The sequence below is a fragment of the Paralichthys olivaceus genome, chromosome 4 (genome assembly GCF_024713975.1).
Source record: "Paralichthys olivaceus isolate ysfri-2021 chromosome 4, ASM2471397v2, whole genome shotgun sequence".
NCBI classification, from domain to species: Eukaryota; Metazoa; Chordata; class Actinopteri; order Pleuronectiformes; family Paralichthyidae; genus Paralichthys; species Paralichthys olivaceus.
In genome coordinates, this window is record NC_091096.1 from 24,756,267 (window position 1) to 24,782,382 (window position 26,116).

The 26,116-nt window shown below is 39.4% G+C and overlaps 1 protein-coding gene across 3 annotated transcripts; it reads right to left on the minus strand.

Moving 5' to 3' along the window:
• Positions 1-7,805: 7,805 nt before the first annotated feature.
• Positions 7,806-24,862, minus strand: traf2a (Tnf receptor-associated factor 2a). 3 transcript variants are annotated; one of them, XM_020094104.2, is made up of 10 exons: positions 24,421-24,862; positions 21,950-22,028; positions 21,404-21,502; positions 20,103-20,264; positions 18,664-18,738; positions 18,463-18,537; positions 17,125-17,610; positions 16,569-16,746; positions 16,310-16,458; positions 7,806-14,029 (listed from the first exon to the last, which is right to left on the minus strand). In XM_020094104.2, exons 1-10 carry the CDS (start codon positions 24,606-24,608, stop codon positions 13,811-13,813), a joined length of 1,710 nt encoding a protein of 569 aa, XP_019949663.1. In that variant the 5' UTR covers positions 24,609-24,862; the 3' UTR covers positions 7,806-13,810. The 3 variants fall into 3 exon arrangements, with proteins under 3 accessions (XP_019949663.1, XP_019949664.1, XP_019949666.1); XM_020094105.2 differs by lacking the exon at positions 18,463-18,537; XM_020094107.2 differs by lacking the exons at positions 18,463-18,537; positions 18,664-18,738.
• Positions 24,863-26,116: the final 1,254 nt, after the last annotated feature.

Consider the following 26,116-nt stretch of genomic DNA (forward strand, 5'->3'; position numbering starts at 1 on the left):
TCCCACTATGCCCTTTTGCACTGGTGACCATGCTGAGGAGGTGACAGGGAGGCCAGGAGAGGAGGATGGATAGATGAATGGATAGATGGAAGAAAATACATGTCAGACGACATTTATCATTCTCCTCACCCGTTAGCAGTCTACCAGGTCCTCCCCCCTGCGGCTCTAACAGCACACACAGGGGTATACGGAATCACATATTGAGACAGTGGGTGTTTCAACCTATAGAAATACAAAAGACAAACAACAGCACTGTCAATCAGACATAAGGGAATAAAGACACAAGAAAATAAACTATACTGAATTCACTCATAGTTGTAGTGCTGTGTCAGTGGAAACTGAGACAAGCCTGCCCTCTACTGATCAACAAAACACAGAACCACATTGTGGGGATACTCTGCCCACTCCGGGTAAAGACGGTAGGAGAGAATGGCGTTTCACAGTCCTTTATTGGGTTTACAAGCCTTTGCAGGCGAGCACATCCAATTCCTAGGTATCGAGCCTTTTCAGGCTCACACATCCACTTGGGTCTCAGGTCCCACACACGTACGTTCATCTGCTCTGGCTTCAGGAACCCAGCCTACTGCAAGAGAACCAGAACCAGGTTACCAGCATGCTCTTATTGACTGACTGATTACCTGATTCTGTACAGCTGTCCGATCACCGGCTGAGCCACTCTTCCCTGTCGTCCAGCAGCTGGCGCCCTAACCACACCCCGTTGCCACACACATCTTTACAATTTATTAGAGGGATCAAGAGTAAGTATTTTCATCCCTTCCATACATCAACAATACATAAAGTAACAAAGAGAAAAATGTTCAGTTAATGAACAGTTTGGTAAAAGAATGGAGTTCATGTGTTGGTATCATGTCAGGTCTTGATAAACAACAGTATCGACCTTGTAATTAGAACTGAGAATAACACAGATAAATGCTCTGTTTTTAAATAGCAGTTTTCTCAATTTGATGATCACTCGAGGCACCTTACAGTACAGTTTTGCCATTCACCCATTAACACACACATTCTTTGGGTGCATTTATGTGCACAAATCACTTATACCAAGCCACCACGGGCAATTTCAGGTCCAAAGAAGGGGGAGACTTGAACTGCCGCCCTTCTGGTAAGTGGACAACCTACACCACAGCTGCCAAGATGCATTCATTGTGTTTACCTATGCACAAGAGCATTATCAGGTTGTGGGGGAGTATTCAGGCCTGCTGGTCCTGTATCAGCATGTCCTGGTTTCAGAAACCTGGACAAGCCTGCATCATTGTTTTGATAAACCTAGGTAATTTGAAATACTTTATACTACTGTGTAATAAAACAGAAACTTAATGATAAATAATGTGATGATGAGCAAGATCAACTATAGGGGAAATCCCAGTAAGTCCTTAACCTAACCTAAACCTAAACAACTATATAGGATGCTCGACCATTGCAGGACCATGCCAGCAGATGTACCAGACGCCGTCATGTTGTCATGGTGACAATCAAACGTGCCATTAACATAGTAGAAGCGTCAGGATTTGATGAGGTTAGTACCTGGTTCAGCCACTGTATGGTGAAAGTCATGTCTGTACGAGGTTTAAATTTAGTTTGGAGCATGGTTCAGCTGTATCAAGTGTAAGCGGCAAATTAGCCAATGTAAAGTAAAATGGTGAACATGATATATGTGCTAAACAATAGCATGTTAACATTGTCATTGTAATCATTAGCATACTGAAGTTATAGCTCAAAGTCCCTTCTGATGCAACGTATAGTTGCTGTTAGTGTAGCAGTAGACTCTTGTTAAGACAAACGACTCACTGCTGATCATGACGTCAGTTCATGGTTTCTGCTCGCCCCCTAATGGATACGGATATAGATCTCTATTCATACTACAGGTGGGGTTCCATCTTCTCCACTGCGATCTGAATGGCAGCTCTCAGGCTGTCAAAATGACTCACTCATTCACTAACCCCTTCTCACTATATAGGGACTATGTAGAGCACTATGTAAAAGCTAAAGCTCATCAGCAAAAGACACTTTCAGACACCACTACTTGGCAAATTTTCTCTGTGCCGGCTTTTACATCATTGTCACAAGATCATGACGCACAATGACGACAACGTCGGTCAGTGGAAAATCTCACAATACATTTTAAATGTTTATTTTACACTTAACATGAGCACAATGCATTACATTACATTTCATTTAGCAGACGCCTTTATCCAAAGCGACTTACAATAAGTACGTCAACTATGAGGGAACAGACAAGTAAGTACAATTTGCCAAACTACAAACTCCTTCAATATAAGTGCCATATAAGTGCAACCAAATATATATTTTTATTTTATTTTATTTTATAATTTTTTTTTGTGGTTAGTAGACCTCATCTTCTTCACCAAGGTGTAGTCGGAAGAGATTTGTCTTTAGTCCGTGGCAGAAGATGTCCTGGTGTCAATGGGGAGCTCATTCCACCATTTAGGAGCCTGTATAGCAAATAGTCGTGATTTTGTTTGGTGGTTAGCTCGCAGTGAGGAGCAGCAAGCCGATTGACAGATGCAGAGCGGAGTGGACAGGCTGGAGTGTAAGGTTTTGCCATTTCCTAGATGTAGACTGGACCCGATCCGTTTAAAGCACGGTACACAAATACTAGTGTTTTGAAACGGATGTGGGCAGCCACTGGTAACCAGCTTCTGGAGGGAGTGGAGGAGTGTGAGTGGAATGAGGATTACGATATATATCGCTCGGTTAGTGACTATTGGTTTTGCACTACTTATAATATACATTATAATGCCCTGTGGGACAGCACTACAAAATGGAAATATACAGTAGTCTATTAGTGAGTGATTTCAGACGCAGCCCGAGTCAACATTTTCATCAGCATGTGTGAAAAAGTCTTTATCTCCAACATATTTTCCTTAGTAGCATTAACTCACTTAAATAAAAATAAGATGTAGCATTTTAATGTAGTATTTTTATGTGAATGTGAAAGAACTTCTCAAAGCCTGAGCAACAAAAAAATGTTTTAACTGTCCAAATACCTATGGCCTGGACTGTATATAAACCATATTTTAGCAATTGACCCCTTCTCTTCATGGGGTCTCTTTCCAGCTTGTATAGTTCAAGGCAGCGTAAAGACCTGGATCAGTAATGAACTGGAGGGCACATCTCACAAAGCTCTGCCTGTGTATACAACAATAGCCTCATTCATAAAAACAGCAGGTAATGTTTCCTCGCCCTTAAGACCAACTCATCGTATTCCTAATTGGCTGTCACTGGTCATTTCCTTGATTCCAACGGTGCTGACTCCTTCAGATGATCTCTGTCTTTGAAGCTTTGGATTCAACAAAGTTTCCAACTTGCCCAGGAAGAATCCAAGAACTGAGTCTTTGCTAAGGCTTTTTCTTGGTTCAGTATAAGCAAAGATTTCTTTCCATATCACATTGAGAAGCAAATGACAGAGAATTTTTTATAGAGCTCTTCTTTCATGTTTAACCTCAAAGGTTTTCAAGTTTCACAATGCCAAACCTACATTTCCTAAAACACTAAAACCTAAGACATGGGAGTTTGATTCAACAGCAACAATAGGTTGCTTTTATCAAAGTTTGATGTAGAGAGAACATCCAAATATATAAACCATTCAACATATTTTACAATGGATGTTATTTCCATTCATGCTCAATGCCACGGAATACGATTTGCAGCCTGATCGTCAATCATGCACACAGGAGCAAGGCTGTCAGTGGGACCCTGAAAGAACTTTACCAGATGTGTGTGTGTGTGTGTGTGTGTGTGTGTAAGACTTTAGCTTGTAACAGTTCCAGGAGATTGAACCACTGATGTCAGGATAACATAGGAAGGACTAAGGGGTGCATAGCCATTTTAACTAAATGGCATTAGTCTGCAAACATATTGGACTAGCTCTAGAATACCTTCTTTCTACTAAAAGTGACCATTTTACTCCAGTATTAGCCCCTCTTCATTTGCTTCCGGTAAATGTTGTTGTTTTCTTTTGAGGCCCTATCTCTATGTACATTCAAGTACACTTCAGATCTTTTGTCACGACATGTGCCGGCTGAAAGCCCGACTCACCATTCCACTGTCTCTGCTAAGGACCATAGGTGACTGGGACTTTTCTGTCAGGGTTCCCACTCTTTGGAACAATCTCCCTGAGGAGATCCGTCTGGTAAACTCCTCCTCCCATTTTAAATCTCTCTTATGAGATCATTTTTTATTTTATTTTTACAATTTTTGCTCATTGTAAAAAAAATGTATTTCTGTGTCTGTGTTCTAATGCTATGTGGTCTTCAAAATGCTTGTAATAGTTCCCTGTTGTTTGCATTCAATTTTTCACTTTTAACTACCTTGTAACAGTGTTCATAAAGGTGCTACATAAATTAAGTTTATTGTTATCATTATTGGGATTTAGGATACAAATACAAATGCAAAGAGAAACACAAATGTCATTCAGTGAGTTTGTTTTATGGGTTGGAGTAGAGAGGCTGGGAATGGCGGTGTGAAGCAAAGCTAAGGGGCTGAGTAGAGTGGATGACTATCCACAAGGTTAAATTTATTTTGTTGACCTGCCCACTTGAAGAGTCTGAAGTGCAGATTGCTCCAGATTCAAGCAAACTGAACTGACACTCAATTAATGACACTTTTTCAAACAAAGATATTCAAGGCACAATGCACCCCATGTTACAAAATCCATAGTTTTTGATGGATGATTTACTGAAACAAATTGCAATAGTAATCAACTCCAAAACTTGCAATGAGCAACGAAATCCGAATTACGTGCCAGTTATGAGTATGATGCTCAGCCTGGGCCCAGTTCTCTTCTGCTAATAGAATTAAAAAGATGCAAGAAGACTCTCTGCTGCAATAGAATGAGACTGACAGTTTAAGATAACACAAAAGTGTCACAAACGCTTTTGACTTCATCGATAGATGATTGAAGAACGTGACAAGCAAAGTTCAATTCAATTAAATTCTATTTGTATAGCACCAAATCACAATATACATTATCTCAAGGCACTTTACATAGAAGGTCAAGACCTTGAAATTGTATTTAATATTGAGAAACCAAAAGTTCCTACAATGAGCAAGCACTTCTGTGGAGAGGAAAAACTCCCTCAAGTTGAAACCTTACAGAATAAAGCAATGTGCTCTGCGACAAATGCAATGAGCTGGACTCTTAGAGATTGAGCAGACAGGCCAATGAGACACAGCTGGTTTCTTGAGGAGTATCCACTTTTTTATTTATCAAAAAGCGAAGTTAATCTCAAGCACTAACAAAAGAGAGCTGAGGAGCACTGATTGCCCTGGCAAACGTCTTATTCTTGATATATATCTAGATGCATTGGTGGTGTATTGCTGCCCCCCTCAGTCTGATCACCACCATTACAACTGTCATTAGATTAGATATCCTTTATTCATCCCACAACGGGGAAATTTACTTGTTACAGCAGCAGAAAGAAAGTGTAGTATACACTACAGAAATTAAAATGGAAAAGGCAATAACACAAAAAAACAGACAGAAATTTCTGTAACCTACACAATAAAAAAGAAAACAATCGCAAAAGGGTACTGAGGATAAAAGAGTGGCATGATATAAAAAGCATTGTAATGTAAAGTGACCATAATATAAGTAATATTGCAAAAAGTAAGTGTCCATGACATGAATAATACTGCAAGGCATAAATGAAATAAAATGAAATAAGAAAATATTGCAATGTAAAGTGACCATGATATAAGTACTCTGTTAGCCTTCTGCCTAGTGGAATGAAGGAACTCCATCATATGAAGGAAGCCCAATCATAATAACCATTATCTCAAGGCACTTTACAAAGAAGGTCAGGACCTTAAAAATCCTATTAAATATAGAGAAACCCAACAGTTTCCACGATGAGCGAGCACGAGAGAAACCTCGAGCAGAACCAGACTCAATGTGGGCGGTCATCTGCCTCGACCAGTTGGGGTGAGCAAAGAAAACAGGGGAGGGAGAGGAGAGATGGGTGGAAAAGAGGGGAAAGAAGAGAGAGAGATAGTGGGGAGGAGGAAGGTGTTCCAATATCTAAAAACATCCATGTCTCAGATGAGAATCTCAGGAGAAACCATAGTTTCAACTCTGTCCTCTACATTAAAGAGTGCCTTCCACCACTCTCAGCGCCATGCGTCACTCTCCCAGCTGAACTAAATAGTTGCCCTTGTCTGTGAAATGTTGACAGCCTTTGTGGCTGAGAGGACAATTTGCGTGTGTGTGTGTGTGTGTGTGTGTGTGTGTGCGCAAATCCTGTTTGGACGAACAACCACTGACTAAATCAATGCTTTCTGGTGTTAAACAGACGACCTGACTGGGAACGTGTCGGGTTCAGATCCATGTTTGTCTGCTCTGCTCTCAGCTGCTCTTCACCTTGTTTTCTCTGGACTCCTCAACTGGAAAATAAAACATTTTATTTAGAATCAGTCAAATCACTGGTCAAATCTAAAGCCGTTTTCAGACATGACTTGTAGATAAAGGCCAGAGAATTGGGTCCAGAGTGTACCCACAGTTTGCCTTTCACACATTCACAACACAGCGGGAGGTTCTCGGCACAGACGCATTTACAACAGCAACACATCCTCTGCATTATTCAGGCCAAAGGTGGAGCGGCCAGGGTATAAACTCTGTGGTGGAGATCATGTGATTTACACATTTTAAAAAAACACATAGATACCGGTGTCAGCTCTTATCACCACAAACTCTGTTGACATCTTCGTCGGTGTCTTCTTCATGTGTGACACCTCATTTTCACCAGGAGAAATTTGTTGTCTCTTTGTTTTAGTTTTCAGTTTTGCGTCTGCCGTGCGTTATCAACGCAATCAACCCGCGCCACTTGTGGTGAATCCAGCAGAGGATTCCCTGCTGTGTTCAAATATCGGATTCTCCTGGATTATAGTATGTTTTATTATAGTAGGAGGCCAGGTGGAGAGTGTGTCACTCTGACATTTGCTGTCATACACATGTCTGAAAACAGCTTGAATGTAGGTTAGAAGTGAATCCTCCATATTCAGCACTCATTGTATCGCTTTAGATATTTATCACCCAAAACTAAAAACGTTTAAAAAAAAATTTGTTGAACGTCAAATTTATGTCAAGGCAACTTTCCTCTCACAAACCTCCCTCTTTGCGTCTCCTTATACTTGTACCGTACTTTATCGGTGAACCCTGTTATGACTGGATGTTATTCCATGTTTGACCGCTAGGCGGCAATACTGGTTTAGGCAATTTACCGTTCAATTAAGAGCGTAGAGCAAGACTGCACATGAATGTGACATGTATGTTGTTGAGAACAGGAGTTATTAAACTAAGTGACTTGATAACAACACGGCCTCATCCTTCAACTCACACACACACACACACACACACACACACACACACACACACACACACACACACACACACACACACACACACACACTTGCTGTCAGCCTCCCCTTGCCTCTTAACCACTGTGGCCATGATTGGTGATTGTGCCCAGCCTTGCACTCTGCAGCTACAGGAATAAGGGAGACACCCGAATGGACACTGGGGAGAGAGAGCAGAGAGCAAACACAACCCAGCATGTAACAATAACGACTTGTGACCTGTTCACCGTGGGTGATGCAGAGAAGCTCAGCAAAAACACTGTACACAATGAACATTATACCCGTTTTACACACACTTTTCTTTAGTTTAAATTCTTATTGTTCTTTATGGTATTCTACATACTTTCATTTAGTATCGAACTTGTTTAAAAACCTCATTGTGTATTTGTATACTGATATCTGTATACAGTAGGAATGAAAATCGGCCTTCATACAGCTGTGGATATATTACATTTTTACACATTAATGGAATGGAAACACAGATGAAATTATAGTCAGCTCTACTCTTGCCCAAATGATAGTTTTACTGTAATAACATTGACTTATACACATTCACACAATCAATGATTCTCACCAGCTGTTCTTCCTGCATTTAGCAGCTGCAACTGTGTTTCTTTTAGTCTGGATGATGTTTGTACGCCTCATATTTTTTTGATATAATACTTTGATCCCTGTTGTGAAACATGCGGCTCTGCTGCCGGTAAACTTGTCAATGTCTGCGATTCGTCATAAACAGTAAACAACGCTCTTTTTGTGCGTGTGCCAAAGTCCAGACTTAAACCAGATAAAAGATATAATGAAATAAAAAGCACCAGCTCATTAACACTCGAAGAAAGTCTCATGTTTTAATGCGTTTGCTGCTGGGGTTGTATTCCCTTCTTTTCACTTCAAATAAAAAAATCAACAAAACAAAACATGGAATTAGGCCATGAGTGGCAAAATGTTTGCATACAACTGTACATCACATTGACATATTCTTTATTCTGTTTGAATAGTGATGAGGCACAGTGTGGCATTTCCTACAAGTCAATATCATACATCAATCAGCTTCAAACGTTTCCCAGTTTGAGCTACAGGAGGCGAGAAACACATGAAGCAGATGTGGATGAACTGCGAAGCCCTTTAGTTAAGTTCACCAGCTGTGAATAAATCTGAAATCCCAACAAACATTACATTTCACAAGACACAGCACGGATAATCATCAGTGGTGCTCGGCTGCAGCTGTGAGCACAAATGTGCACATAGGGCCGAACAAATGTAGCAGCTCTATTTAAGTCCACAGTCCACAGAATGAAAAAAGACACAATCAACAACATAAGCTGCAACCTATCACTCAGACTGCAGAGGTTTTAAAACTGTCCCAACATACAGTACAACTTTTTTCTTCAATTATTACACTGTGTGTATATTATGTAGATATGCGTACCTTTCTCACATGTCACCAAACTCAGGCACGCTGCCAAAAGTCCCATCACACATTCACTCATATGCTGTATATATTGATGATGAAATTATTTATATTTTTTAAAATGCTGGTCTGCTATGCAAACGAGTGTCATATTATCTTATGAAACATCTCTTGTACAGAAAGGTTTAAGTATATGTTGAGAGTATAAGAAGCTTACCAGATGTGTTTGGCTAAAGACACTGACCTCATTTGGTGAATGGGCTAGCAAAGTAATGCCACGGTCACACATACGCCAATGTAGCAGTGGAGAACCTCCGCCATTCATTTCCAACCTGTGTGAACGAGGTGGCGGATAAAACATTCACCTTCAAGGCCAAGGCAAATAGCAGTGCGGCTTCACATGGAGTTCAACTTTGGTGAACTTTGACCCGTGATATTCACTTTGCATTGGCATTTGTGTGACTGGGATCATTCCCCTCGATTTCATAACATCAATTGGTCTAGCAGGCTTAAAGCAGCAAATTGAGAATACAAGGTTTAGGTTTAAACACACAGGATAGCACATCTACAACTTGGAACAGGGACTGAAACATGGCCCATTAAGACGTCATGTTAACCATGTTGGTCACTGCTCTGCTCTGCAAGGATTCTGATTTTATGACCATGACATCATTTGATAAAATCACCAGATACATAAGATAAAGAAATCTAAAGACAATGGCTGTGATTTTAATTATATTTACATTAAAATATCACCCAAAGCGAAAATTTAAAAATCATCTGTCAGCTATGTGTCTGCAGAGGGAAAGCCTGACCTCTCACTTGTGGGGCAAAACTGCTGGCACTTTATACGGAAAGTAGCTTAAGTTGGACTAAACAGTTGCTAGATATGTGTCATTAGATGATTTTTGTGTAGAGGTGCTAAAGGGATCTGAAAAGTCAGTAAATCTAACAACATTGGTGCTTAAAGGTTTTCTTTCCCATATTTAAGAGTCTGGTCATTCAGTTTGAGAGCTGGACTTGTTGATACCCCATTCAGATTTTGCAACGCTCTCATTCAAAACCCTGTGCTCGCTACCCTGCTTGTGCTTGGATTTCCTCCACTCAAGCTTCAGCTTTTTCCCTCATGCTTAAGCTGCTTCTGTGCACGTGTTAAACGTCTGCTCTCGGATTTCTCCTCTATCCTTGGATGTTTTGTTTTTTTACAAATCTGTCAAAATTCCAAAACCAATAGAATGCCAAGTGTAGTGGTAAATATTGGTGAGATTGTCCCACCCTGACCCAAGCAGGCTATATTTGAGTGTAGGGTTTTGAGTGATTGAAAAATCAATGAGTCCTGCCCTCAAATGGAAAGACCACGCTCTCGAATAAAGATAATTCGACCAATGGTGTTACCTTCATCACTTTGTCAGTCAGTCACAGACATAATCATTTCTAAGGCTGGCCCCGCTGCTGCGGTCAAGCCAAAAAGGTCCAGGCACTTTTTCTGTTAAAAAGGTATATCAGTTCAGAGCTGTAAGAAAAGCCCAGAACAGGAACATATCACAAGAATATCAACCATTTCCTCTTTTAAAGTCCATCTTGAGTCCTTCACATCTCAACTCTAGCCTCCACACGTGTCCAAGCTCCAACAAAGGCTAAACCCATATGGAAATATAACTTGTGTGCTCACACTGCAATTAAAGTAAATTTGGTCAAGTTGGAAACAGAGCCTATATTAATACATTCTACAGAGCTGATCATGATTATCAAGGCAAACCCACGAGACCCTGATGCTCACATTATCTAACAAGGATATCTCCACAAAAAAGAAACATAAATAATAAATGTATGTTAAATACATGTTCTAACGTGATATTATACCAATAAATAGGTGCTATATGTAAGTCCAAATAGCTCACAGCCTTGGACAGATACATGTGTGATATGCCCTTAGGAGCGAGACATGGCTAACATCTGTCAACAATGCAGCCACATTTATACTCATTCCGTGTATCTTTGTAGTTGTGTCATGTCTCTTTGTTTCCAGCAATTTGTAGTTATTTTCTTTGTATCACTTTGCATTATTTGTGTTTATTTTGCATCTCTTTTACTTTATGTACACCTGGTATCACAATGCATCTATATGCAGTCTGTATCCAGATATGATTTTGACCTGATTACATTGCTACCTGGCATTAACATGTGTCTCCAGTGTCCACATTGAGATCTAATTAGGATCCAATCCCTCTGTGCAGCTCATGTCACATCCTTGTCTCATTTATACAGGTCATCAGGTGACAGTTGGATTCTGGATGGGCATGTGCCACCTCTGGCCACTCCTCTGGTTCTGTGTTTACAAAGGATAACTAAATACCAGGCCAAAGCCTGTACTGATCAAGTATCACTCCTTGGAATTAAATGTTTGACATATTGAAAATACTATGATGTGAAGTTTTTCTCACACTTTACAGCTGAGATATTAAAAAATGGAAACTTAGATATCTTTCGGTTTCATTGTAAGCTTGGTTGTCTGAGTGAGGACATTATCTCTCCAACTCGCACATATGGAAAATGTAACAGAGTTGAGAGATGGTCTCGATATGAACTAGAAACACAAAAAGAGCAGCACCACTTTTTCTATGGAGACTGAATGTAATGGGCAAATATAAGAAACTGAGCTATCAACCGTCCCACATTAAAGTGGGCACAAATATATGTGCAGTTCAGTTATTACTTGAAGAAGTTTGAAGAAGTAAATTAAGATAACATCACAAAATGAGATAAACATTCATGTTGGTAAATATGATTATATTCATTATTCTATTTTGGTCATTTCAGTATTTGTACATGCATGTTATAAAATTTACAAATAGAAATTGTGTGCAAATATATGTTTTATTCATAATAAAATATGTTATATTTCCATTTGGGAAAATCCGCTTGACCACCTTTGCAGTTTAAGTTTTTTTTAGACGAACAACCCATAACCATAACCATAAGCTACCAAGAATCAGTAACAAATCCAACATGAAAATAAAACTGCAAATCAAAGCAAATGAATGGAACACACACACATGCACACGCACTTTTGTGAGGATTCACTGACATAATGCATTCCCTCTTTGCCCCTTACCCTAAACATCACAACTAAATACTAAACTCCAACCCCAACCAAATTCTAACGCCACCTTAAAAACAAGCTTTAAACCTCAAACAGCCCCTTGAAGGTGTGAGGACTGGCCCCAGAAATGTCCCCACACTGTAGGGTCTTTAACTCAAACTGCTCCCCACAAAGATAAGCATACAAGGGGTGGGCTCACCTGGCAGAGCTGCTGCCCCATGAGGCTGTACGCCTCATAAGCAAACAAGCACACAGAAAACCACCTATAACATTCGCAACCGAAATACTGCACTCAGAATTCATGGAATTCAAACAATGTCCACTATCACAAATGATTACCAAACAATAAAGGACATGAGTGTTGGAGGCAACTTAACAAACCATAAACAAGTTAAAAAATTCCAACTGCACTACAAATCGTGTGCAAAGCCGAAGTGATACACTGAAGGCTACATGGGCGTCACGCTGGAACCCTACATTTCTAAATGCAAAAAAACACAGGTCACAAAAATGATCAGTTAATCAAATGTCAGTACACGCCAGCAGCTAAAACAAGCACAAGACCAGCTTGATCTATCGCTGTGCTTGTTATCTACAAAGCTAGTACTTTCATGGCTCATTGTTTTCAGTTTTTAATTTAAAAAAATGGAAATGTATTGGTGTTTGAAATTTCAAACGTTCAAACTACAATAGAAAACCCAGGTGAAGATCAGGAAACAGATATACACTTTGCTTCAAAAGCAATTCGTAGTTTGACAGATAGCTGCACTACCAATATTCTTATATTAACAATGGGTCAAATAACTGCATTGTACTGAAAGAGATGTCACTCATAGTGTCACACTTAGAAAGAGTTATAGTGTCCACTCATTTTAACATCTTTTGTTTATACAACCCAAAATGTTACTATTTTGATTCGGTCTCACCACCATCCACCTCGTACCTAGCATCACCAGGCAGCTGTTTTCATTCAAAATAAAAGCTTTGAAAAACCCATTGTACACTACCGGTCCAGCACTAAACAGCAGACAAAGCTAGCAAATAGCTGGTGAACATAGCAGTAAGCAAGCTAAAGACCCATACATTATTCTCAGTAGTTGGTGGAGATCGAAAGTTAATATTGGACTTTAATTTCTCTAGTTGCCAGAGCAGCAACTCCTGTTGAATGCTGATGTTTGCTGGATGTGTACATAAGAAACAATTTGCCAACAAGTTCACTTTTCAACTTTTCAAGGCAATAGTTTTCAAATGTGCAATCTTTAGAATTTAACGCTAACTATTATGTAGGATTCAAGATTTGGTACTGATGCTAGCTATAGTGGACCTAGTTGTTTTCGAGCCTTCACAAGCAGCAAAATGACTTAAGAACCAACATTTGAAGTTGAATGGACATAAAATCTATGTTAAATCACTTTAAACCTCTTGGTAAAATCAGGTGATTTTTCAGTGTAACAGCTGAACATGGAGAACCTCATCTATGGTGCAAAAAGCCATAGAGATTACAGACAATTCACAATGTGTTCTACTTATTTTACAAGTGTAGTGTTTTTCCTAGGTCTTGGAATGTATGTCTTAGTTCAAATAATGTGTGTCTTCTGCAGGGTGAGAACACATTTTACCAGCATCTTGTGAGTATATATACGGCAATTTACTGAACTGCTCCAGTCACTGCTTTAGGTAATCGATGTTTTTGTAAAATATAAACTTAGTTTGATTGGTAGAACAGTGATCTAGATGAGATTTGTCTGCTCTGTTTTCACATATTGCCCCAAAATCCATACCAAAACCACAAAGAACTCGACAGAACCTCACAGAGAAATGCCTGAAACGGATGATACAAAAGCAGGTTATTAAAACAGGTTAGTAGCAACAAAAGGCAGGGTTGGATTTATGCCGTTATCTTTTGCCTAGAGTCCTGTGAGATCAACAATGGCCTTGATGAAGATGGTGTCATCGCGTATGTAGGAGTTTTTAGAGTCCAGTTTGGAGAGCGAACAGAAGAGCGGACAGCCGCTGGCGATGTTCATATCACTGACGGGCCTCTGGAAGGACGAGGAGGAGATGTCGGGCCGGAAGGCATCAATTATGTGCTCTCTGTTGTTCTGGTCAAGCAGCATTAGGGTGACCTGGGCACAGATTATGGCTGTAATTAATGATTATTGTCATAATTGATTCATCTTTGGATTCTTTTCTTGATAAATTGATTAGTTGTTTGATCCATAAATATCACAAAATGGTAATAAAAATAAAAAATGTGAGTCTGTGTCTCCTGAACCCCCAGGTGGCCTCCTCGAATCTCTTGTTTTGACCACAAACTAAAGATATTTACTTTACTGTCATTGGAGTCAGACAACAGATAATATTCACATTTAAAAAGCTGAAAATCTTTTTCATTTTGAATAAATAAAAAATAAAACACTATAATATACACTATAATTCAATTATGAAATTAGTTGGCGATCAATTTAGCGGTCAATGAATCGATTCATTGTTGTTGTACAACCTGCTCTGACAAACAAAATGGAACTAGCTCATTTTTTACTATTGACTAAATTAAGGGACTTTGTTGTGTTGGGACACATTATTGTAGACAAAAGCAGCTTTGGCATGATGACAGTGTATTAATAACAGATCATAGAAAAGATAAATCAAATAACTGATAATATTGGTTTGCAACCCACTATGAAGTTCAACTGAAACACAAAATAACATCATGACGCATTTGGATTTTAAGTCTTTTAAAAAGAAAAGTGGCTGAAAGAAAAGTGGGCAACAATAATAATCTATATGTCCAATGTGTTCTGCACACTTCTTTACCTTCTTCTTGAGGATTAGTCTCGATGATAAGATAACAATCTCACAGTTTCTTGACACGTAAAAAGACTTTTTTATTTCTCTGCTGCTGGAAGTGAGTTCTTGTCAGCAGTGGCTGGTGGTGAGGATCTTGCCTAGAGCTTCAGTCATCATTGTGTTTAAAAGACAACAGGTTATAATGTTCCCTCTGAGCAGTGCTACTTCTTCAGGAAAAGACTGGAGACTACAGTGACTCACCACTGGCAGGAGCTGTGAGCATGCTAACTTCAGTAGAAGAAAAGAATAGATGATAGAAAGAGAAAAACATTAGACTTGCTGTCCTCTGCTGAAGACAGTGCTCGAAGGTTGATGCTGAACCTGCAACATTTCTTCTAAACTGGTAAGTAAAGAGCGAGCCTAGAATCAGAATCAGTTCTTTTAACTTAATTTAAATTTAACTTAATTACTTACTTTATTTATCACATGCAGAAAATGGCTTAAATTCGCTGCCAACTTAAAAATTGGTATTGGGATTTTGAGGCTACATCCATACTGTGACATTTTCGTTTAAAAAAGCATCAACTCTTCTGCGGATACGCCTGGCGTCCACACTACTCTGCAGTTTTGAAAATCCTGCAGGCCCCGTTTAAGTTTGAAAACTCCGGGGCAGAGTTTTATTCTGGACGGGCAGAAACTGAGATGTTTGGAAACAATGATGTAAATGCAACATGGATCATCAATTTCAATAGTTGCTGACAGCTTCTGTATTTTACAATGTTACAATTACTTACATATGTAGTAGACAAGCTATTACCCGAGCAATCTGCAACTGACAACCAAATGGTTCCCAGCATGTGAACACCCAGTGTACTTGAGTGGTCATGTGATATGATTCTTTTAGCCGTGTAAGTATGAACAGAGATTGTTTTTAGATGAAAATGTAGTATTATGGATGTAGCCTGAGTTTCAGCATGCAAAATGATCTATGTGTCCGGTTCAACAGTAGAGGGCTGTGGGTTTTTTTTGTGTGACTGAACGTTTTTGTGGGACAATCAAATCAGACAAAAATGTATTTATGGTTTAAAGCCTTTTATATCCCTGAAAACATTGTTTCAAATGTTGTTATTATCAACTACTCATCATTAAATGTTAACAATTTAAAAAAAAAACACTTTAGGTATCACTTATTGAGAGTTTAAAACTCAAACGCAGCTTCAGATTGAACGTTTTTTAATAATTGCCTAATTTATATACATAAAAAGAGAAAAAAAAGGTAACTAAACTCTATTGGTGCACAGAAATCCATGACATCACCCCTTTTTCAAACTCAAACGATAGAATTTAGTCAAAAATAGAAAAATACAGAAAATGTAACAACCAAAATTGTCAAACCTGTGGTAGAAAACTGTGTATTAATCTAATACCTTTGAGGAATGTGTCTCTTTAGGGTGAGCTTTTAACGATATGGCCGGAATGAACAATATTAAACAACTTGGAATAATAGAATTTGGTCTTGATTCTCTTGAAGCATTAGGTTTATTATTGTATCCATCACAGAATAATTACAGTAGCATGTAGAGTAGCATTATCTGTCTGATTCTAATGAGTATTACCTTCTGATTAAAAGGCCACTTCAGGAGTGCGTCGCTGTGCCCTCTCATCACCACAAAGAACAGAGACAAGTAGGTCCCTCGGCCTGTCCCATCACCGTTCAGGTATATCCGCAAGCACATCTTGTAGCCGTATTTGCTGGTATAAAAGGCTGTAAAACACCAATAAAGTGTAATCATGATTGTTATACAGTGCTAATTAGACAGTTGTCTCATCATTGTCTGGATTATTTCTCATACGTTAGTCATGTGCAGTTGTTACCAGGAGAGAACATTGCAGGGGCACGGCCAGCCACGGCATCCTGCCTCTTCTTGGTGAAATCCGAGATCTTCCAGACAAAGATGCCATCATACGTAGCAGCAGACATCTCTCTCATTTTCCCCTCCATCTCCACGATGGACAGGTCTCTCAGACTCACAGTCCTCTCCAGCTGACGAACCTGCAGCACAGCAGCCCGCGAACAAGGTGGTTTATTTCACTTATCGTTACAATTGAGTCGTCACATCATCCATTTTTTATACAGTCATTGACTCTATTTGTAAATAATTTCAAAAGCCCTGTACCAGCATTGGCTGTGACACACAGCTCACTGATTCAATTATGGCACCCTAGGTGACATAATGACACAATTGTTTTATACCAATAGCACCACAGACCACGACCTACAGGAGCTACACTCAGATAAACCATCCCCCAGTCCAGTGTGTCAATTGTTTGGGAGGTGAGCTTGTCTTAATTTTGTCTGAGGTGATTCCACAGTGTGACATTTTGCAGCCCAGCTGTGATTTTCATCAGAGGTCGTGTGTAATTTTGTCACCTTGTTGTTGAGGATCTCTATCTTGTCCTGGTCCAGGCGGTGTTGCCGATTGTAGGCCTCCATGGTGGTGCAGGAGCGCTCCATCTCTCGGTTGAGGACGCAGACAATGTTCTCGAACGTGCTCACTTTGAGCTCCAGCTCCTGGCAGCGCCGGCTCAGCTCTGCTACCTTGGACTTTTCACTCTGGAGCTGCAGCTCCAGGGCAGCACCCACAGCGCTGGGCAGCGGGGTGAAGGAGGTGGCCAGAGTCGGGGCGCACGCACCCAGCACGGGAGCTGCTCCACCGCCACCACCCAGCTGGCTCATCTTCTGCTCCAGGTCCCTGAGGGACTGGTGGAGTTCCTGCAGCTTGTGGCTGGCCACATCTAGGCTCTGGGGTTGCAGGCTCTCAAGGCTCACCTTGATGCCCATGATGAAATGCAGGAGCAGGTTGAGGTGTTCATAGGAACACTGCCGCTCATGGTCATGAATCTTCTCTTTCTCCACCTTGGAGCCAAAGACAGATAAAAGCAGAAACACATTAAGAACAAAGAAAGAAAAAATGACATACATACCATCAGACAGCTGACATTTGAGTGATGTGAAAATGTGCCACAGCCGAAGAAAACAGTAAAAGCAGACGGCAAAAACTAAAGCTAATAATGGATACATGCACTATACAATATTTACACCCTGTACCACCCTGATGAGAAGGATGAAGATTAAAGCCACAAGTACGCCTAATTCAGATCACTACTAATAATGAAACTGACCGGTCATGAGAAGGAAACAAAGAAAATGTACAAGGCACTGTATATCCCTCTGAGTACAGAAAAGTCATTCATAAAACATGAAAAATATTGTTCAGTCGTAATTTGGTCATACATTTTTAATTTTGGAATTTAGAGGCTACAGCTGTCTTAGTGGCTATGTCCCTCTGCGATGTAGCAATAGACTTGAACAGAGTAAATCCAGTAGTTTAATAACTCTGGCTGTATCAACGGTACCACTCCCTTTTCATTACAACAGCGACCTGTATTCCACACATGAAGATCTTGTACAAGTTTATAAGTGTAGATTCTTTTACACCATATTCCTTAATCTTGATCCAATAGATATTATTAGTGAACAGGGACATTAATAAATGCTAGGTGCTATAAATTGAATGTAACAGTTCTGCAGCCAATTCACATTCTGAAGAAGAGACAGGGCGGCAGAGAATACTCTTCTACCAATCAGGGGCTACAATGATACAACAGATGAATGGGGGTTGCTGAGCACTGAACTAAAACATCACCCAGTAGTTATTACATTAGCCAGCGTTACATATAGCAAATGATGACAAAAATCTCTACTTACAGACGTATCGCAGCCAACAACATGAAATCTGCATGGAGCTTTAAATTTACTGCAGAACTTAATATGGTCCACATACTGCAAAGCAAAAAAAGAAAGAAGCTAATGATCTATAGAATACGTTGAAGAACTTGATCCCCAGCTAAATGGTGCATGAGATCAATCGAACAGAATTATGAAAATCCACTTGATTATCTGGGATACCTTTTCTCTGGGGATCTTTTTCTTTGCACAACCTTCACAAATCATCGGGTACTTTGGACAGATTTCGTCATGAGCCTAAGAAAATACAAGAGAGTATTTTTTTTTTCACAAACTTATTTCACAGACATTAGCTATTTACAGCCTCCTCAGAATTTCATATAAAAAGGTATTTTAAGACAAAGACAAAAGGCAGCAGGGTGGACACGTCTCCTGGGCCAGTGTGAAGTTGAACATTTTGTAAAAACACTATGTAAATGAAAAACATTAATTCAGTTTAACTTTAAAGATTTTATCAATGACTTTTCTTCAAAGAAGGCCAGAGGAAAGCTGGTGCTTTGGATCAGATATTTTGCACCGCAGTTTTGTGCGGCCGTATCTGGGTCTATATGACTTCTGATGTTAATTTATGCAAACTCCCATAGATGCACATAGATTGTTGTTGATGGAAGGTATGAGAAATTGCAGTCATTTAACACATTTTCAAATATGCTAGTGGAATGTGCTGTATGGTTGCAGATTGCCCATGGCACATGCAGTACACAAGTACTAGTCAGCCATCTAGATTACTGTAACTCATTGTTTTGCAGGGCTGCAGAGGAAATCTATCAAGCCTCTCCAACTTGTACCACAGCCAAAGTTCTTCCAAAAACACATCATTCTCCCCTCATTGCGCTGGCTTCCTGTCACTCTCTTCCTGCCACTGTCACAGTGTATTGCTAGTTTTTAAATCTCTTAGCAGCATTGCCCCTCTGATATCACTGACCTCCTAATCCTGTACATACCTGCTCTTATTTGAAAAGTGCTATATATATATAAAGTATCTGTACTTTTATTATTACTATTTGCGTGTTTGGGTAGGGGTCTGTGGCTGCTTGCGTCCAGGACCCAATAATCCCTCTGTGTTTATGTAAAGTTTGTAGCCTCCCTCCCTCTCTTGTTGTTGTTCCCGCAGCAGCATTTTACTCTCAGTGTAAGTTTCCTGCATCAGTAAAAAGGTGACATGCTTTTAAAACATAGTGTCTGCATAATGCTGCTTGTATAGCTTTAATCATATAGACAGAAATAACTACTAGTAAAAAGATGGGCAAATAAAGTAGATTTTCATTCAACTTGACTTTATACTGTGTCAAAAACTGTATATCCACTGATATATTGTTATCAGATATTTCCATCAAAATCAGCATTTGCCCTGAAGATTCTATATAATTCGCACTCAGCAACAGTTCCAATAAGTTGGGGGCTTGTCGAGATTTAAACACAAGTGTAATGTTGCCATGGATTCATTGAATTTCCTGTGGACTATTATTCAAGCCTCAAGTTTTTACCCTATATTTGTTTGCGTTGCCTTCAACTTTCAAGGAGACTGTAATTACCACAAATGGTTTAACAAACCCTTAAAACAGACAGTGTTGGATTATAGTCACCCAGAGAAGTCTGACCTTGATGTTCTTCAACAGGAAGGGTTCTTTGCAGTATTTGCAGTTTAGTGTCCTTTCTGGACATTCTCTCTCATTGTGGCGTTCCTGTTCGTTGGCTCTCATCAGCTCTTTACAGGAAGGACACAGGATGATCATGAAGTCACAGTTGCCCTCATGACTCACCTGCAGATGATCAACAGAAAAAAAACGTTCAACATTTCAACATTAATTGGTGAACTTGGACTGCCCCCCGTAGGTTTATGTACGTATAGTGTAAGGATGAATCTGACACTTTCAAAGATACATCCAAATATATTTTAGAATAAAATACAAAATACTCTTATTGTAGGTGTATCAAAATAAAGTACTGTATTTTAAAAATACAAAAATATATTTTTCCAATGGATAGCATGAAATCACATTGCAAACTATATATATATATAAAACTTAACATAGGCTGAAAGTAGCAAGCTAACGTTATTCGGGTTAAATAATTACCTACAACTCTCCGTAAATTTGATTTAGACTAGAATACCTAAACGAACAGCAAAACCTAACAGTGATTGTTGAGTTTGCTTCTTCTTTGGGTCTAGCTTTGTGCTGGATCGTGAATATTCTGAACCTCTGATCTCAACAAGTCAAGCCTTCAATCAGAGGCTGCATGCATCCAGTTTCATTTTTATGAATCATCACGTAGATGTCTCACAGAAAGTATTTTTCAGAACACTAAAGTATTTGATTCAAAATAGGAATCCATTTCCATCAAACCTGTCAAATGCAAAATGAAAAAAAATACTATTTTGTATTTCAAATATATATTTAAATACATGTATCATAAATACTACCCATCCCTGATTGATACAATGAGGAAATGCTAAAACCATAATGTAATTTTAGCTTGACAAATTCCCAACTTTCTTTATTTTTTACAAAACTGGCAATGCATTGTCAAACAACAAATGCAATTTCCCATATAAAAAAAGTTATTTAAAGTAACATATAGATGTAACTTTCTTGATGTGATTTATTTTCTAAACCTATAACTTATAAAAAAAAAAAAAAGTGTTTTACCTGATCACTCATGTCTAACATCTGTGATCAGGTAAAACACTTTAACATCTAACAAAATCTACCAGGGGATGTTCATTTAAGGGCAGAACTGAGACTTATATTCAAGAACATTCATTAGAACGTGCTTATGATTTATCAACCTTTCTACACATCAGTGTAATTTACATATGTGATGAGTGCCACTGATATTATTCATTATTCATGATGGGAGCAGGTGTTAATTTCCCAGCCTCCTTAGCATCAATCTATACCTCAAATTCTTTGATAGTTCCCGTCCACGTGCATCCCTCATTGGGACAGACAGCTGCCAAGGACTCGACTTCTCTCCGAGCTGCATTATCAGGGAAAGCCTGGATGGAAAAGCAGAGCTTATTGTCAGTGTTGTCTGGTTTGTGTCCTGAGTTACTGAAGTGTGTTGTAACAAACATTCTGCGTCAGATCACTGATGGCCAGGATCCTTGGAGCACACTTTTCTGTCCTGGCTCTAATTTCTTCAGCACATATGATCTTTCTAAGGACACGGGACTAAACTTGTTCCAGCTATTTTGTGCACTGCCAAGACTTACAGAGCGGTCACAAAGTTTCCACGCAGGGAAAGTTTTTGTTAGCTATGGACTCGTTCACATTGGATCAGAAAACAAACACAACAGTTCTAAATCTCAGGAATATTTTCAAGGGCTTTATAATGAGAAAAACTTTGGATCTTTTTAAAAACGAGATAACTTCAGTGCACACCAATGCTGAGTGTTCATCTGAAATAAAATCAGGTAAAAAAAAAAACATAAAAATATACTTACACCACCTTGCTTGAGGATAGAGGTGGGTTCTTCAAATAAGTCTTCTTTGATGCAAGCACCGCATTTCTGTGGTCCAGAACTGAAAGAGAAGAAAAACAAACATGGACATTAACAGAGATACTGTACCCATGATAAAACACCAGCAATGTGTCAGCTAACATGGATATTCAATGGAATTATAATAATAGCTAATACAAATACGGTTTAGGTTCACTCACAGTACTGCGATCAGTACGTAACTCAAGTCCACATGTCATGGTCTTCAGTAGTGTGCCAGACCAAACCAAGTCACAACTCCATTTATAGAGAGAGACCATGAGATACAGGGTGAAAGCTCCATTTAAGGTTGTGAGCGAACTTTTAGTTGATCCTTTTCTCACATACAGGTAGAGCTCAAACAACTAATGGATAAAGTGATAAACTGATCAATTAAATAACTATGTGTCACTAGTTTTCTATTGACTAATGTTCAATTTCCAATCAAAATGTATGGTGTCTCTCTCTTTTATATCAATCCACAATACAAATCTTTGGATGTGAAACTAGTGAATGTACATTGAGACTCTGATTGATATATTTATTGAGAGAGAGAGCAGGTGAACCAATAATGAAAATAATAATTTGTTGTAATCGTACATAAAATATAATCTGCTGGAGGCAGTGGCTTTATTAAATAAAAATCATGAAAATAAAGAAAGCCCAAGTGGCACTATTGTCAGAAATACCATTTACACTTACACTTCACCTTTTGCACACTTTATCTTTTAAATTTTAATATTACTCTTCCCATCACTCTACACGAAATAACCCGTATTGACAGAGTAAAACGTGTTTTCTTATTAATTAAAACTAAAAATATCTAATTTACCAAAAAGGATTGAGTCACTTGTAGAATCTCATTGGCAGCATTTAAAGCTTTCAGTCCTCTAAGTTAAGTCTTCAGCTCTACACAGTTGGATTTGTGCTCTTTGTGATCCTCTCACACTCAGTAAGACTGGAGGAGAAGTGTCTGTGAGCTGCATCTTCAGGTCTCTGCACAGATGTTCTATGTGGTTGAAGTCTGGACATTGTCTGGGACGCTCATGGACACTCCAGTGTCTCCACGTTCACTCTGGAGCAGATTTTCTTCAAGGACCTCGCTGTATTTGGCTGCATTCATCTTTGACTCAGTTCTGACCAGTCTCCCTGTCCCTGCTGCTGAGAAGCTCCCCCATAGAGACGGTGTTAGCCCGGTGATGCGGTGTGTGGTGTTCACCAGACATTGTGTTTGAACTTCTTGGACCAGAGAATTCAATCCTAATTCAGAAGTCATATGTCTTTTACTCAAAGTAGCATCCATCGGGCCACTCTGCCATAAAGGCCTGATTGATGGAGTGACAATTCGAGGATCATACCTGATGAGAACTTCTGAGGCTCTGTCAGAGTGACCATTGGGTTCTTGGTCACACCCCCTGACTAAGGCTTTTGATAGCTTTACTTTGTTTAGTATGACAGCCAACTCCAGGAGGACTGAAACTTAGGAAATGTTTATTTTATTCTCTCATCTATGCCTCATTCGATAGCTGAAGTTAAGACAGAGATCCGTGGACCTCCTGACATGTAGCGTGAATGAAGGGACTTTATAAACTCAGGTGGGAGCCTTTAAGTTTGTCACAGGTGGACACCAGTCACACCCCAATGAAAAATGAAGCAAACAGATCACACCAGCAGAGGGTGTGGCAGCAACGTGCCTATTGTTCTCAGAGGTTAGATTTTTAAATATAAAAATTAAAACAACTGGAAAATAGACTTTATTATACTGGTCAATGATCCAACACACATGTGCACAGTAAGAGATAAAACCCGTGATCTCACCACCAAGCCCGTCTTATGACTGAGCCTTTCAGTCCAGACACAACCATCATCTCCTCACTTCTGCATCATCACAAACAATGAAAGAAGCTCAGTTGTGTTATTGTCATTCTCATACAGAAACCTGTATTGTAAAAAGCACACGTATACATTTACTGATCCTTGCCAGGTCACGTCACCTGACATATGGAAGTCATCCTAAAATCAAAAAAAGACCCAATTTAATGTTGGCTCTCACACACACACACACACACACACACACACACACAGATCTGGGTTATCACTTTATTACAACACGGTGTCGTGATCAACTTGTGGAGATGTCCACTGTCTGCTCCGGTCAGTTACAGCAGAGGTTAGCGGGTCTTGCCTGTGAGGACAGCAGGAAACCCCATCACACAAACTGAGATTTCACTGGGAGAAAGGGCTGGCCGGTGATTAACATGCATGCCGAATGTCGCAGTAAATCTTCGAAATATATATCGTCTCTTCCCACAACGTGAGCTGCGGCGATGAGCGGCGCACCGTTAAATGAAGAGATATCCGAAGGTTGTTTGGTGCCGAGCTCTGGCTGCTACACACACCTAGCTAGCGTGCTAGCAGCCATGAGTAGCACTCACCTCACTATCTTGTTGAAGCAGAAGGAGCAGAAGCGATGGCCGCACTGGGCTTGCAGGGGTCTCCTCAGGACTTTGTGGCACGAGTTGCACAGATGCTTGTCTTCGAGGCCGTTGGCCAGGATTTTCTTCGGGAAGCCCGGTCTGATGCCTTCCAGGGAAGATGGTGGAGACGGTTCCTGAGCAGCCATTATTTCCCCTGAACAATATCGGGGTACTCGGTGGGGTGTGTTCAGCCCAGCACACACCGATCACTGTGGGTTTTAGAGTTCAAGACTCATCGCCGTGTGTTTGATTTAATCTACCGGGGGTCTCCCGCCGATGCCATGTGGCGGATGTTCATTTGATTGAAGACACACCAGGCGTTTGTGCGATGTGACAAAAAGTGACAGCTAAGGATGAGGATGCTGCGTCCACCTACAGGCTGTGTCTGCCACTAGGGGCCGCTAGAGCACCCTGAACTTGAAGTTCACAACCATCACAACTAAATAGAAATATCATCATCACCACTAAATAGAAATATCATCATCAACTCAAGTAAATAGAAATATCATCATCACAAGTAAATATAAATATCATCATCACCAGTAAATAGAAATATCATCATCACAAGTAAATATAAATATCATCATCACCACTAAATAGAAATATCATCATAACAACTGAATACAAATATGAATATCATCATACAACTAAATATAAATATCATCATCACAACTAAATATAAATATCATCATCAAAACTAAATACAAATATAAATACCATCATCACAACTAAATAGAAATATCATCATCACAACTGAATACAAATATGAATATCATCATCACAAGTAAATAAAAATATCATCATCACAACTAAATATAAATATCATCATCAAAACTACATACAAATATAAATATCATCATCACAAATAAATTCAGTTAAACATGTGAATACCTGATTGCGGAATGCACACAAAAATAACTTTCTCAACTTGTATGAGCTCTCCTCCACATCAGAGCCCTCTCCTAGAAACTTCGAAAAAACATGAAATTGCATTTCATACAAGACACAGATCTTACAATTTCACCCCTTGGCCCTTCCTCTCTGTTTTAATCTGCCTTCATTATATATTTGGGTGAAACAGCGCCCTCCACAGGCCGCAGCGGCAGGATACAACCTAGTGTAAATCTAACTAAAGTTCAGTGAAGTTACACAGAGTTGGTTGGTTGACTGCACAGCTTTCACTTTTAGCTTTGCTCCATACTCAAAGGTTCATATCAGTATAAAAATGAAATAAGTTAATGATGAAATACATCACAAAGATATAGAAAACAATCATCACACTTAACAAGTAGGTTAAAAACACCTACAGACTTTATACCAGTGTTGACAAAAACAAGATGAGTTCATTGTGTCACTCAGTGTTGTCTCGGATAAAGCCCTTATGATCATGTGTTTTGAGTCACTTTTTCAGAAATTGTTTGCTTGTGCATAGTTTACAGCACTGACGCTGCACATTGTCATCATTGCATAAATCCTCCCTGATGCTGTGACCCAGATATTTTACTTTTAGGGCTTGTTCTGCCATAAGGAATGAAAAGCTTGTGTTGATAACTGTTTTGGATTTGGATTCAATTACTTGAATACACCTGTTAATGGTCTTACTCTGAGCGTGGATGGGTGGGGGGTATGATTATTATAGCTTTTATCCTGTAAA

Excerpts from the sequence above, each read along its gene's own strand:
- traf2a (XM_020094104.2), bottom strand. The coding sequence starts at position 24,608 with ATGGCTGCTCAGGAACCGTCTCCACCATCTTCCCTGGAAGGCATCAGA. Across the intron at positions 18,739-20,102 it reads TCCTGTTGAAGAACATCAAG|GCTCATGACGAAATCTGTCC; the intron begins GTCAGACTTCTC and ends GTATTTTCTTAG. Across the intron at positions 17,611-18,462 it reads TTGTTGGCTGCGATACGTCT|GTGGAGAAAGAGAAGATTCA; the intron begins GTAAGTAGAGAT and ends TTTGGCTCCAAG.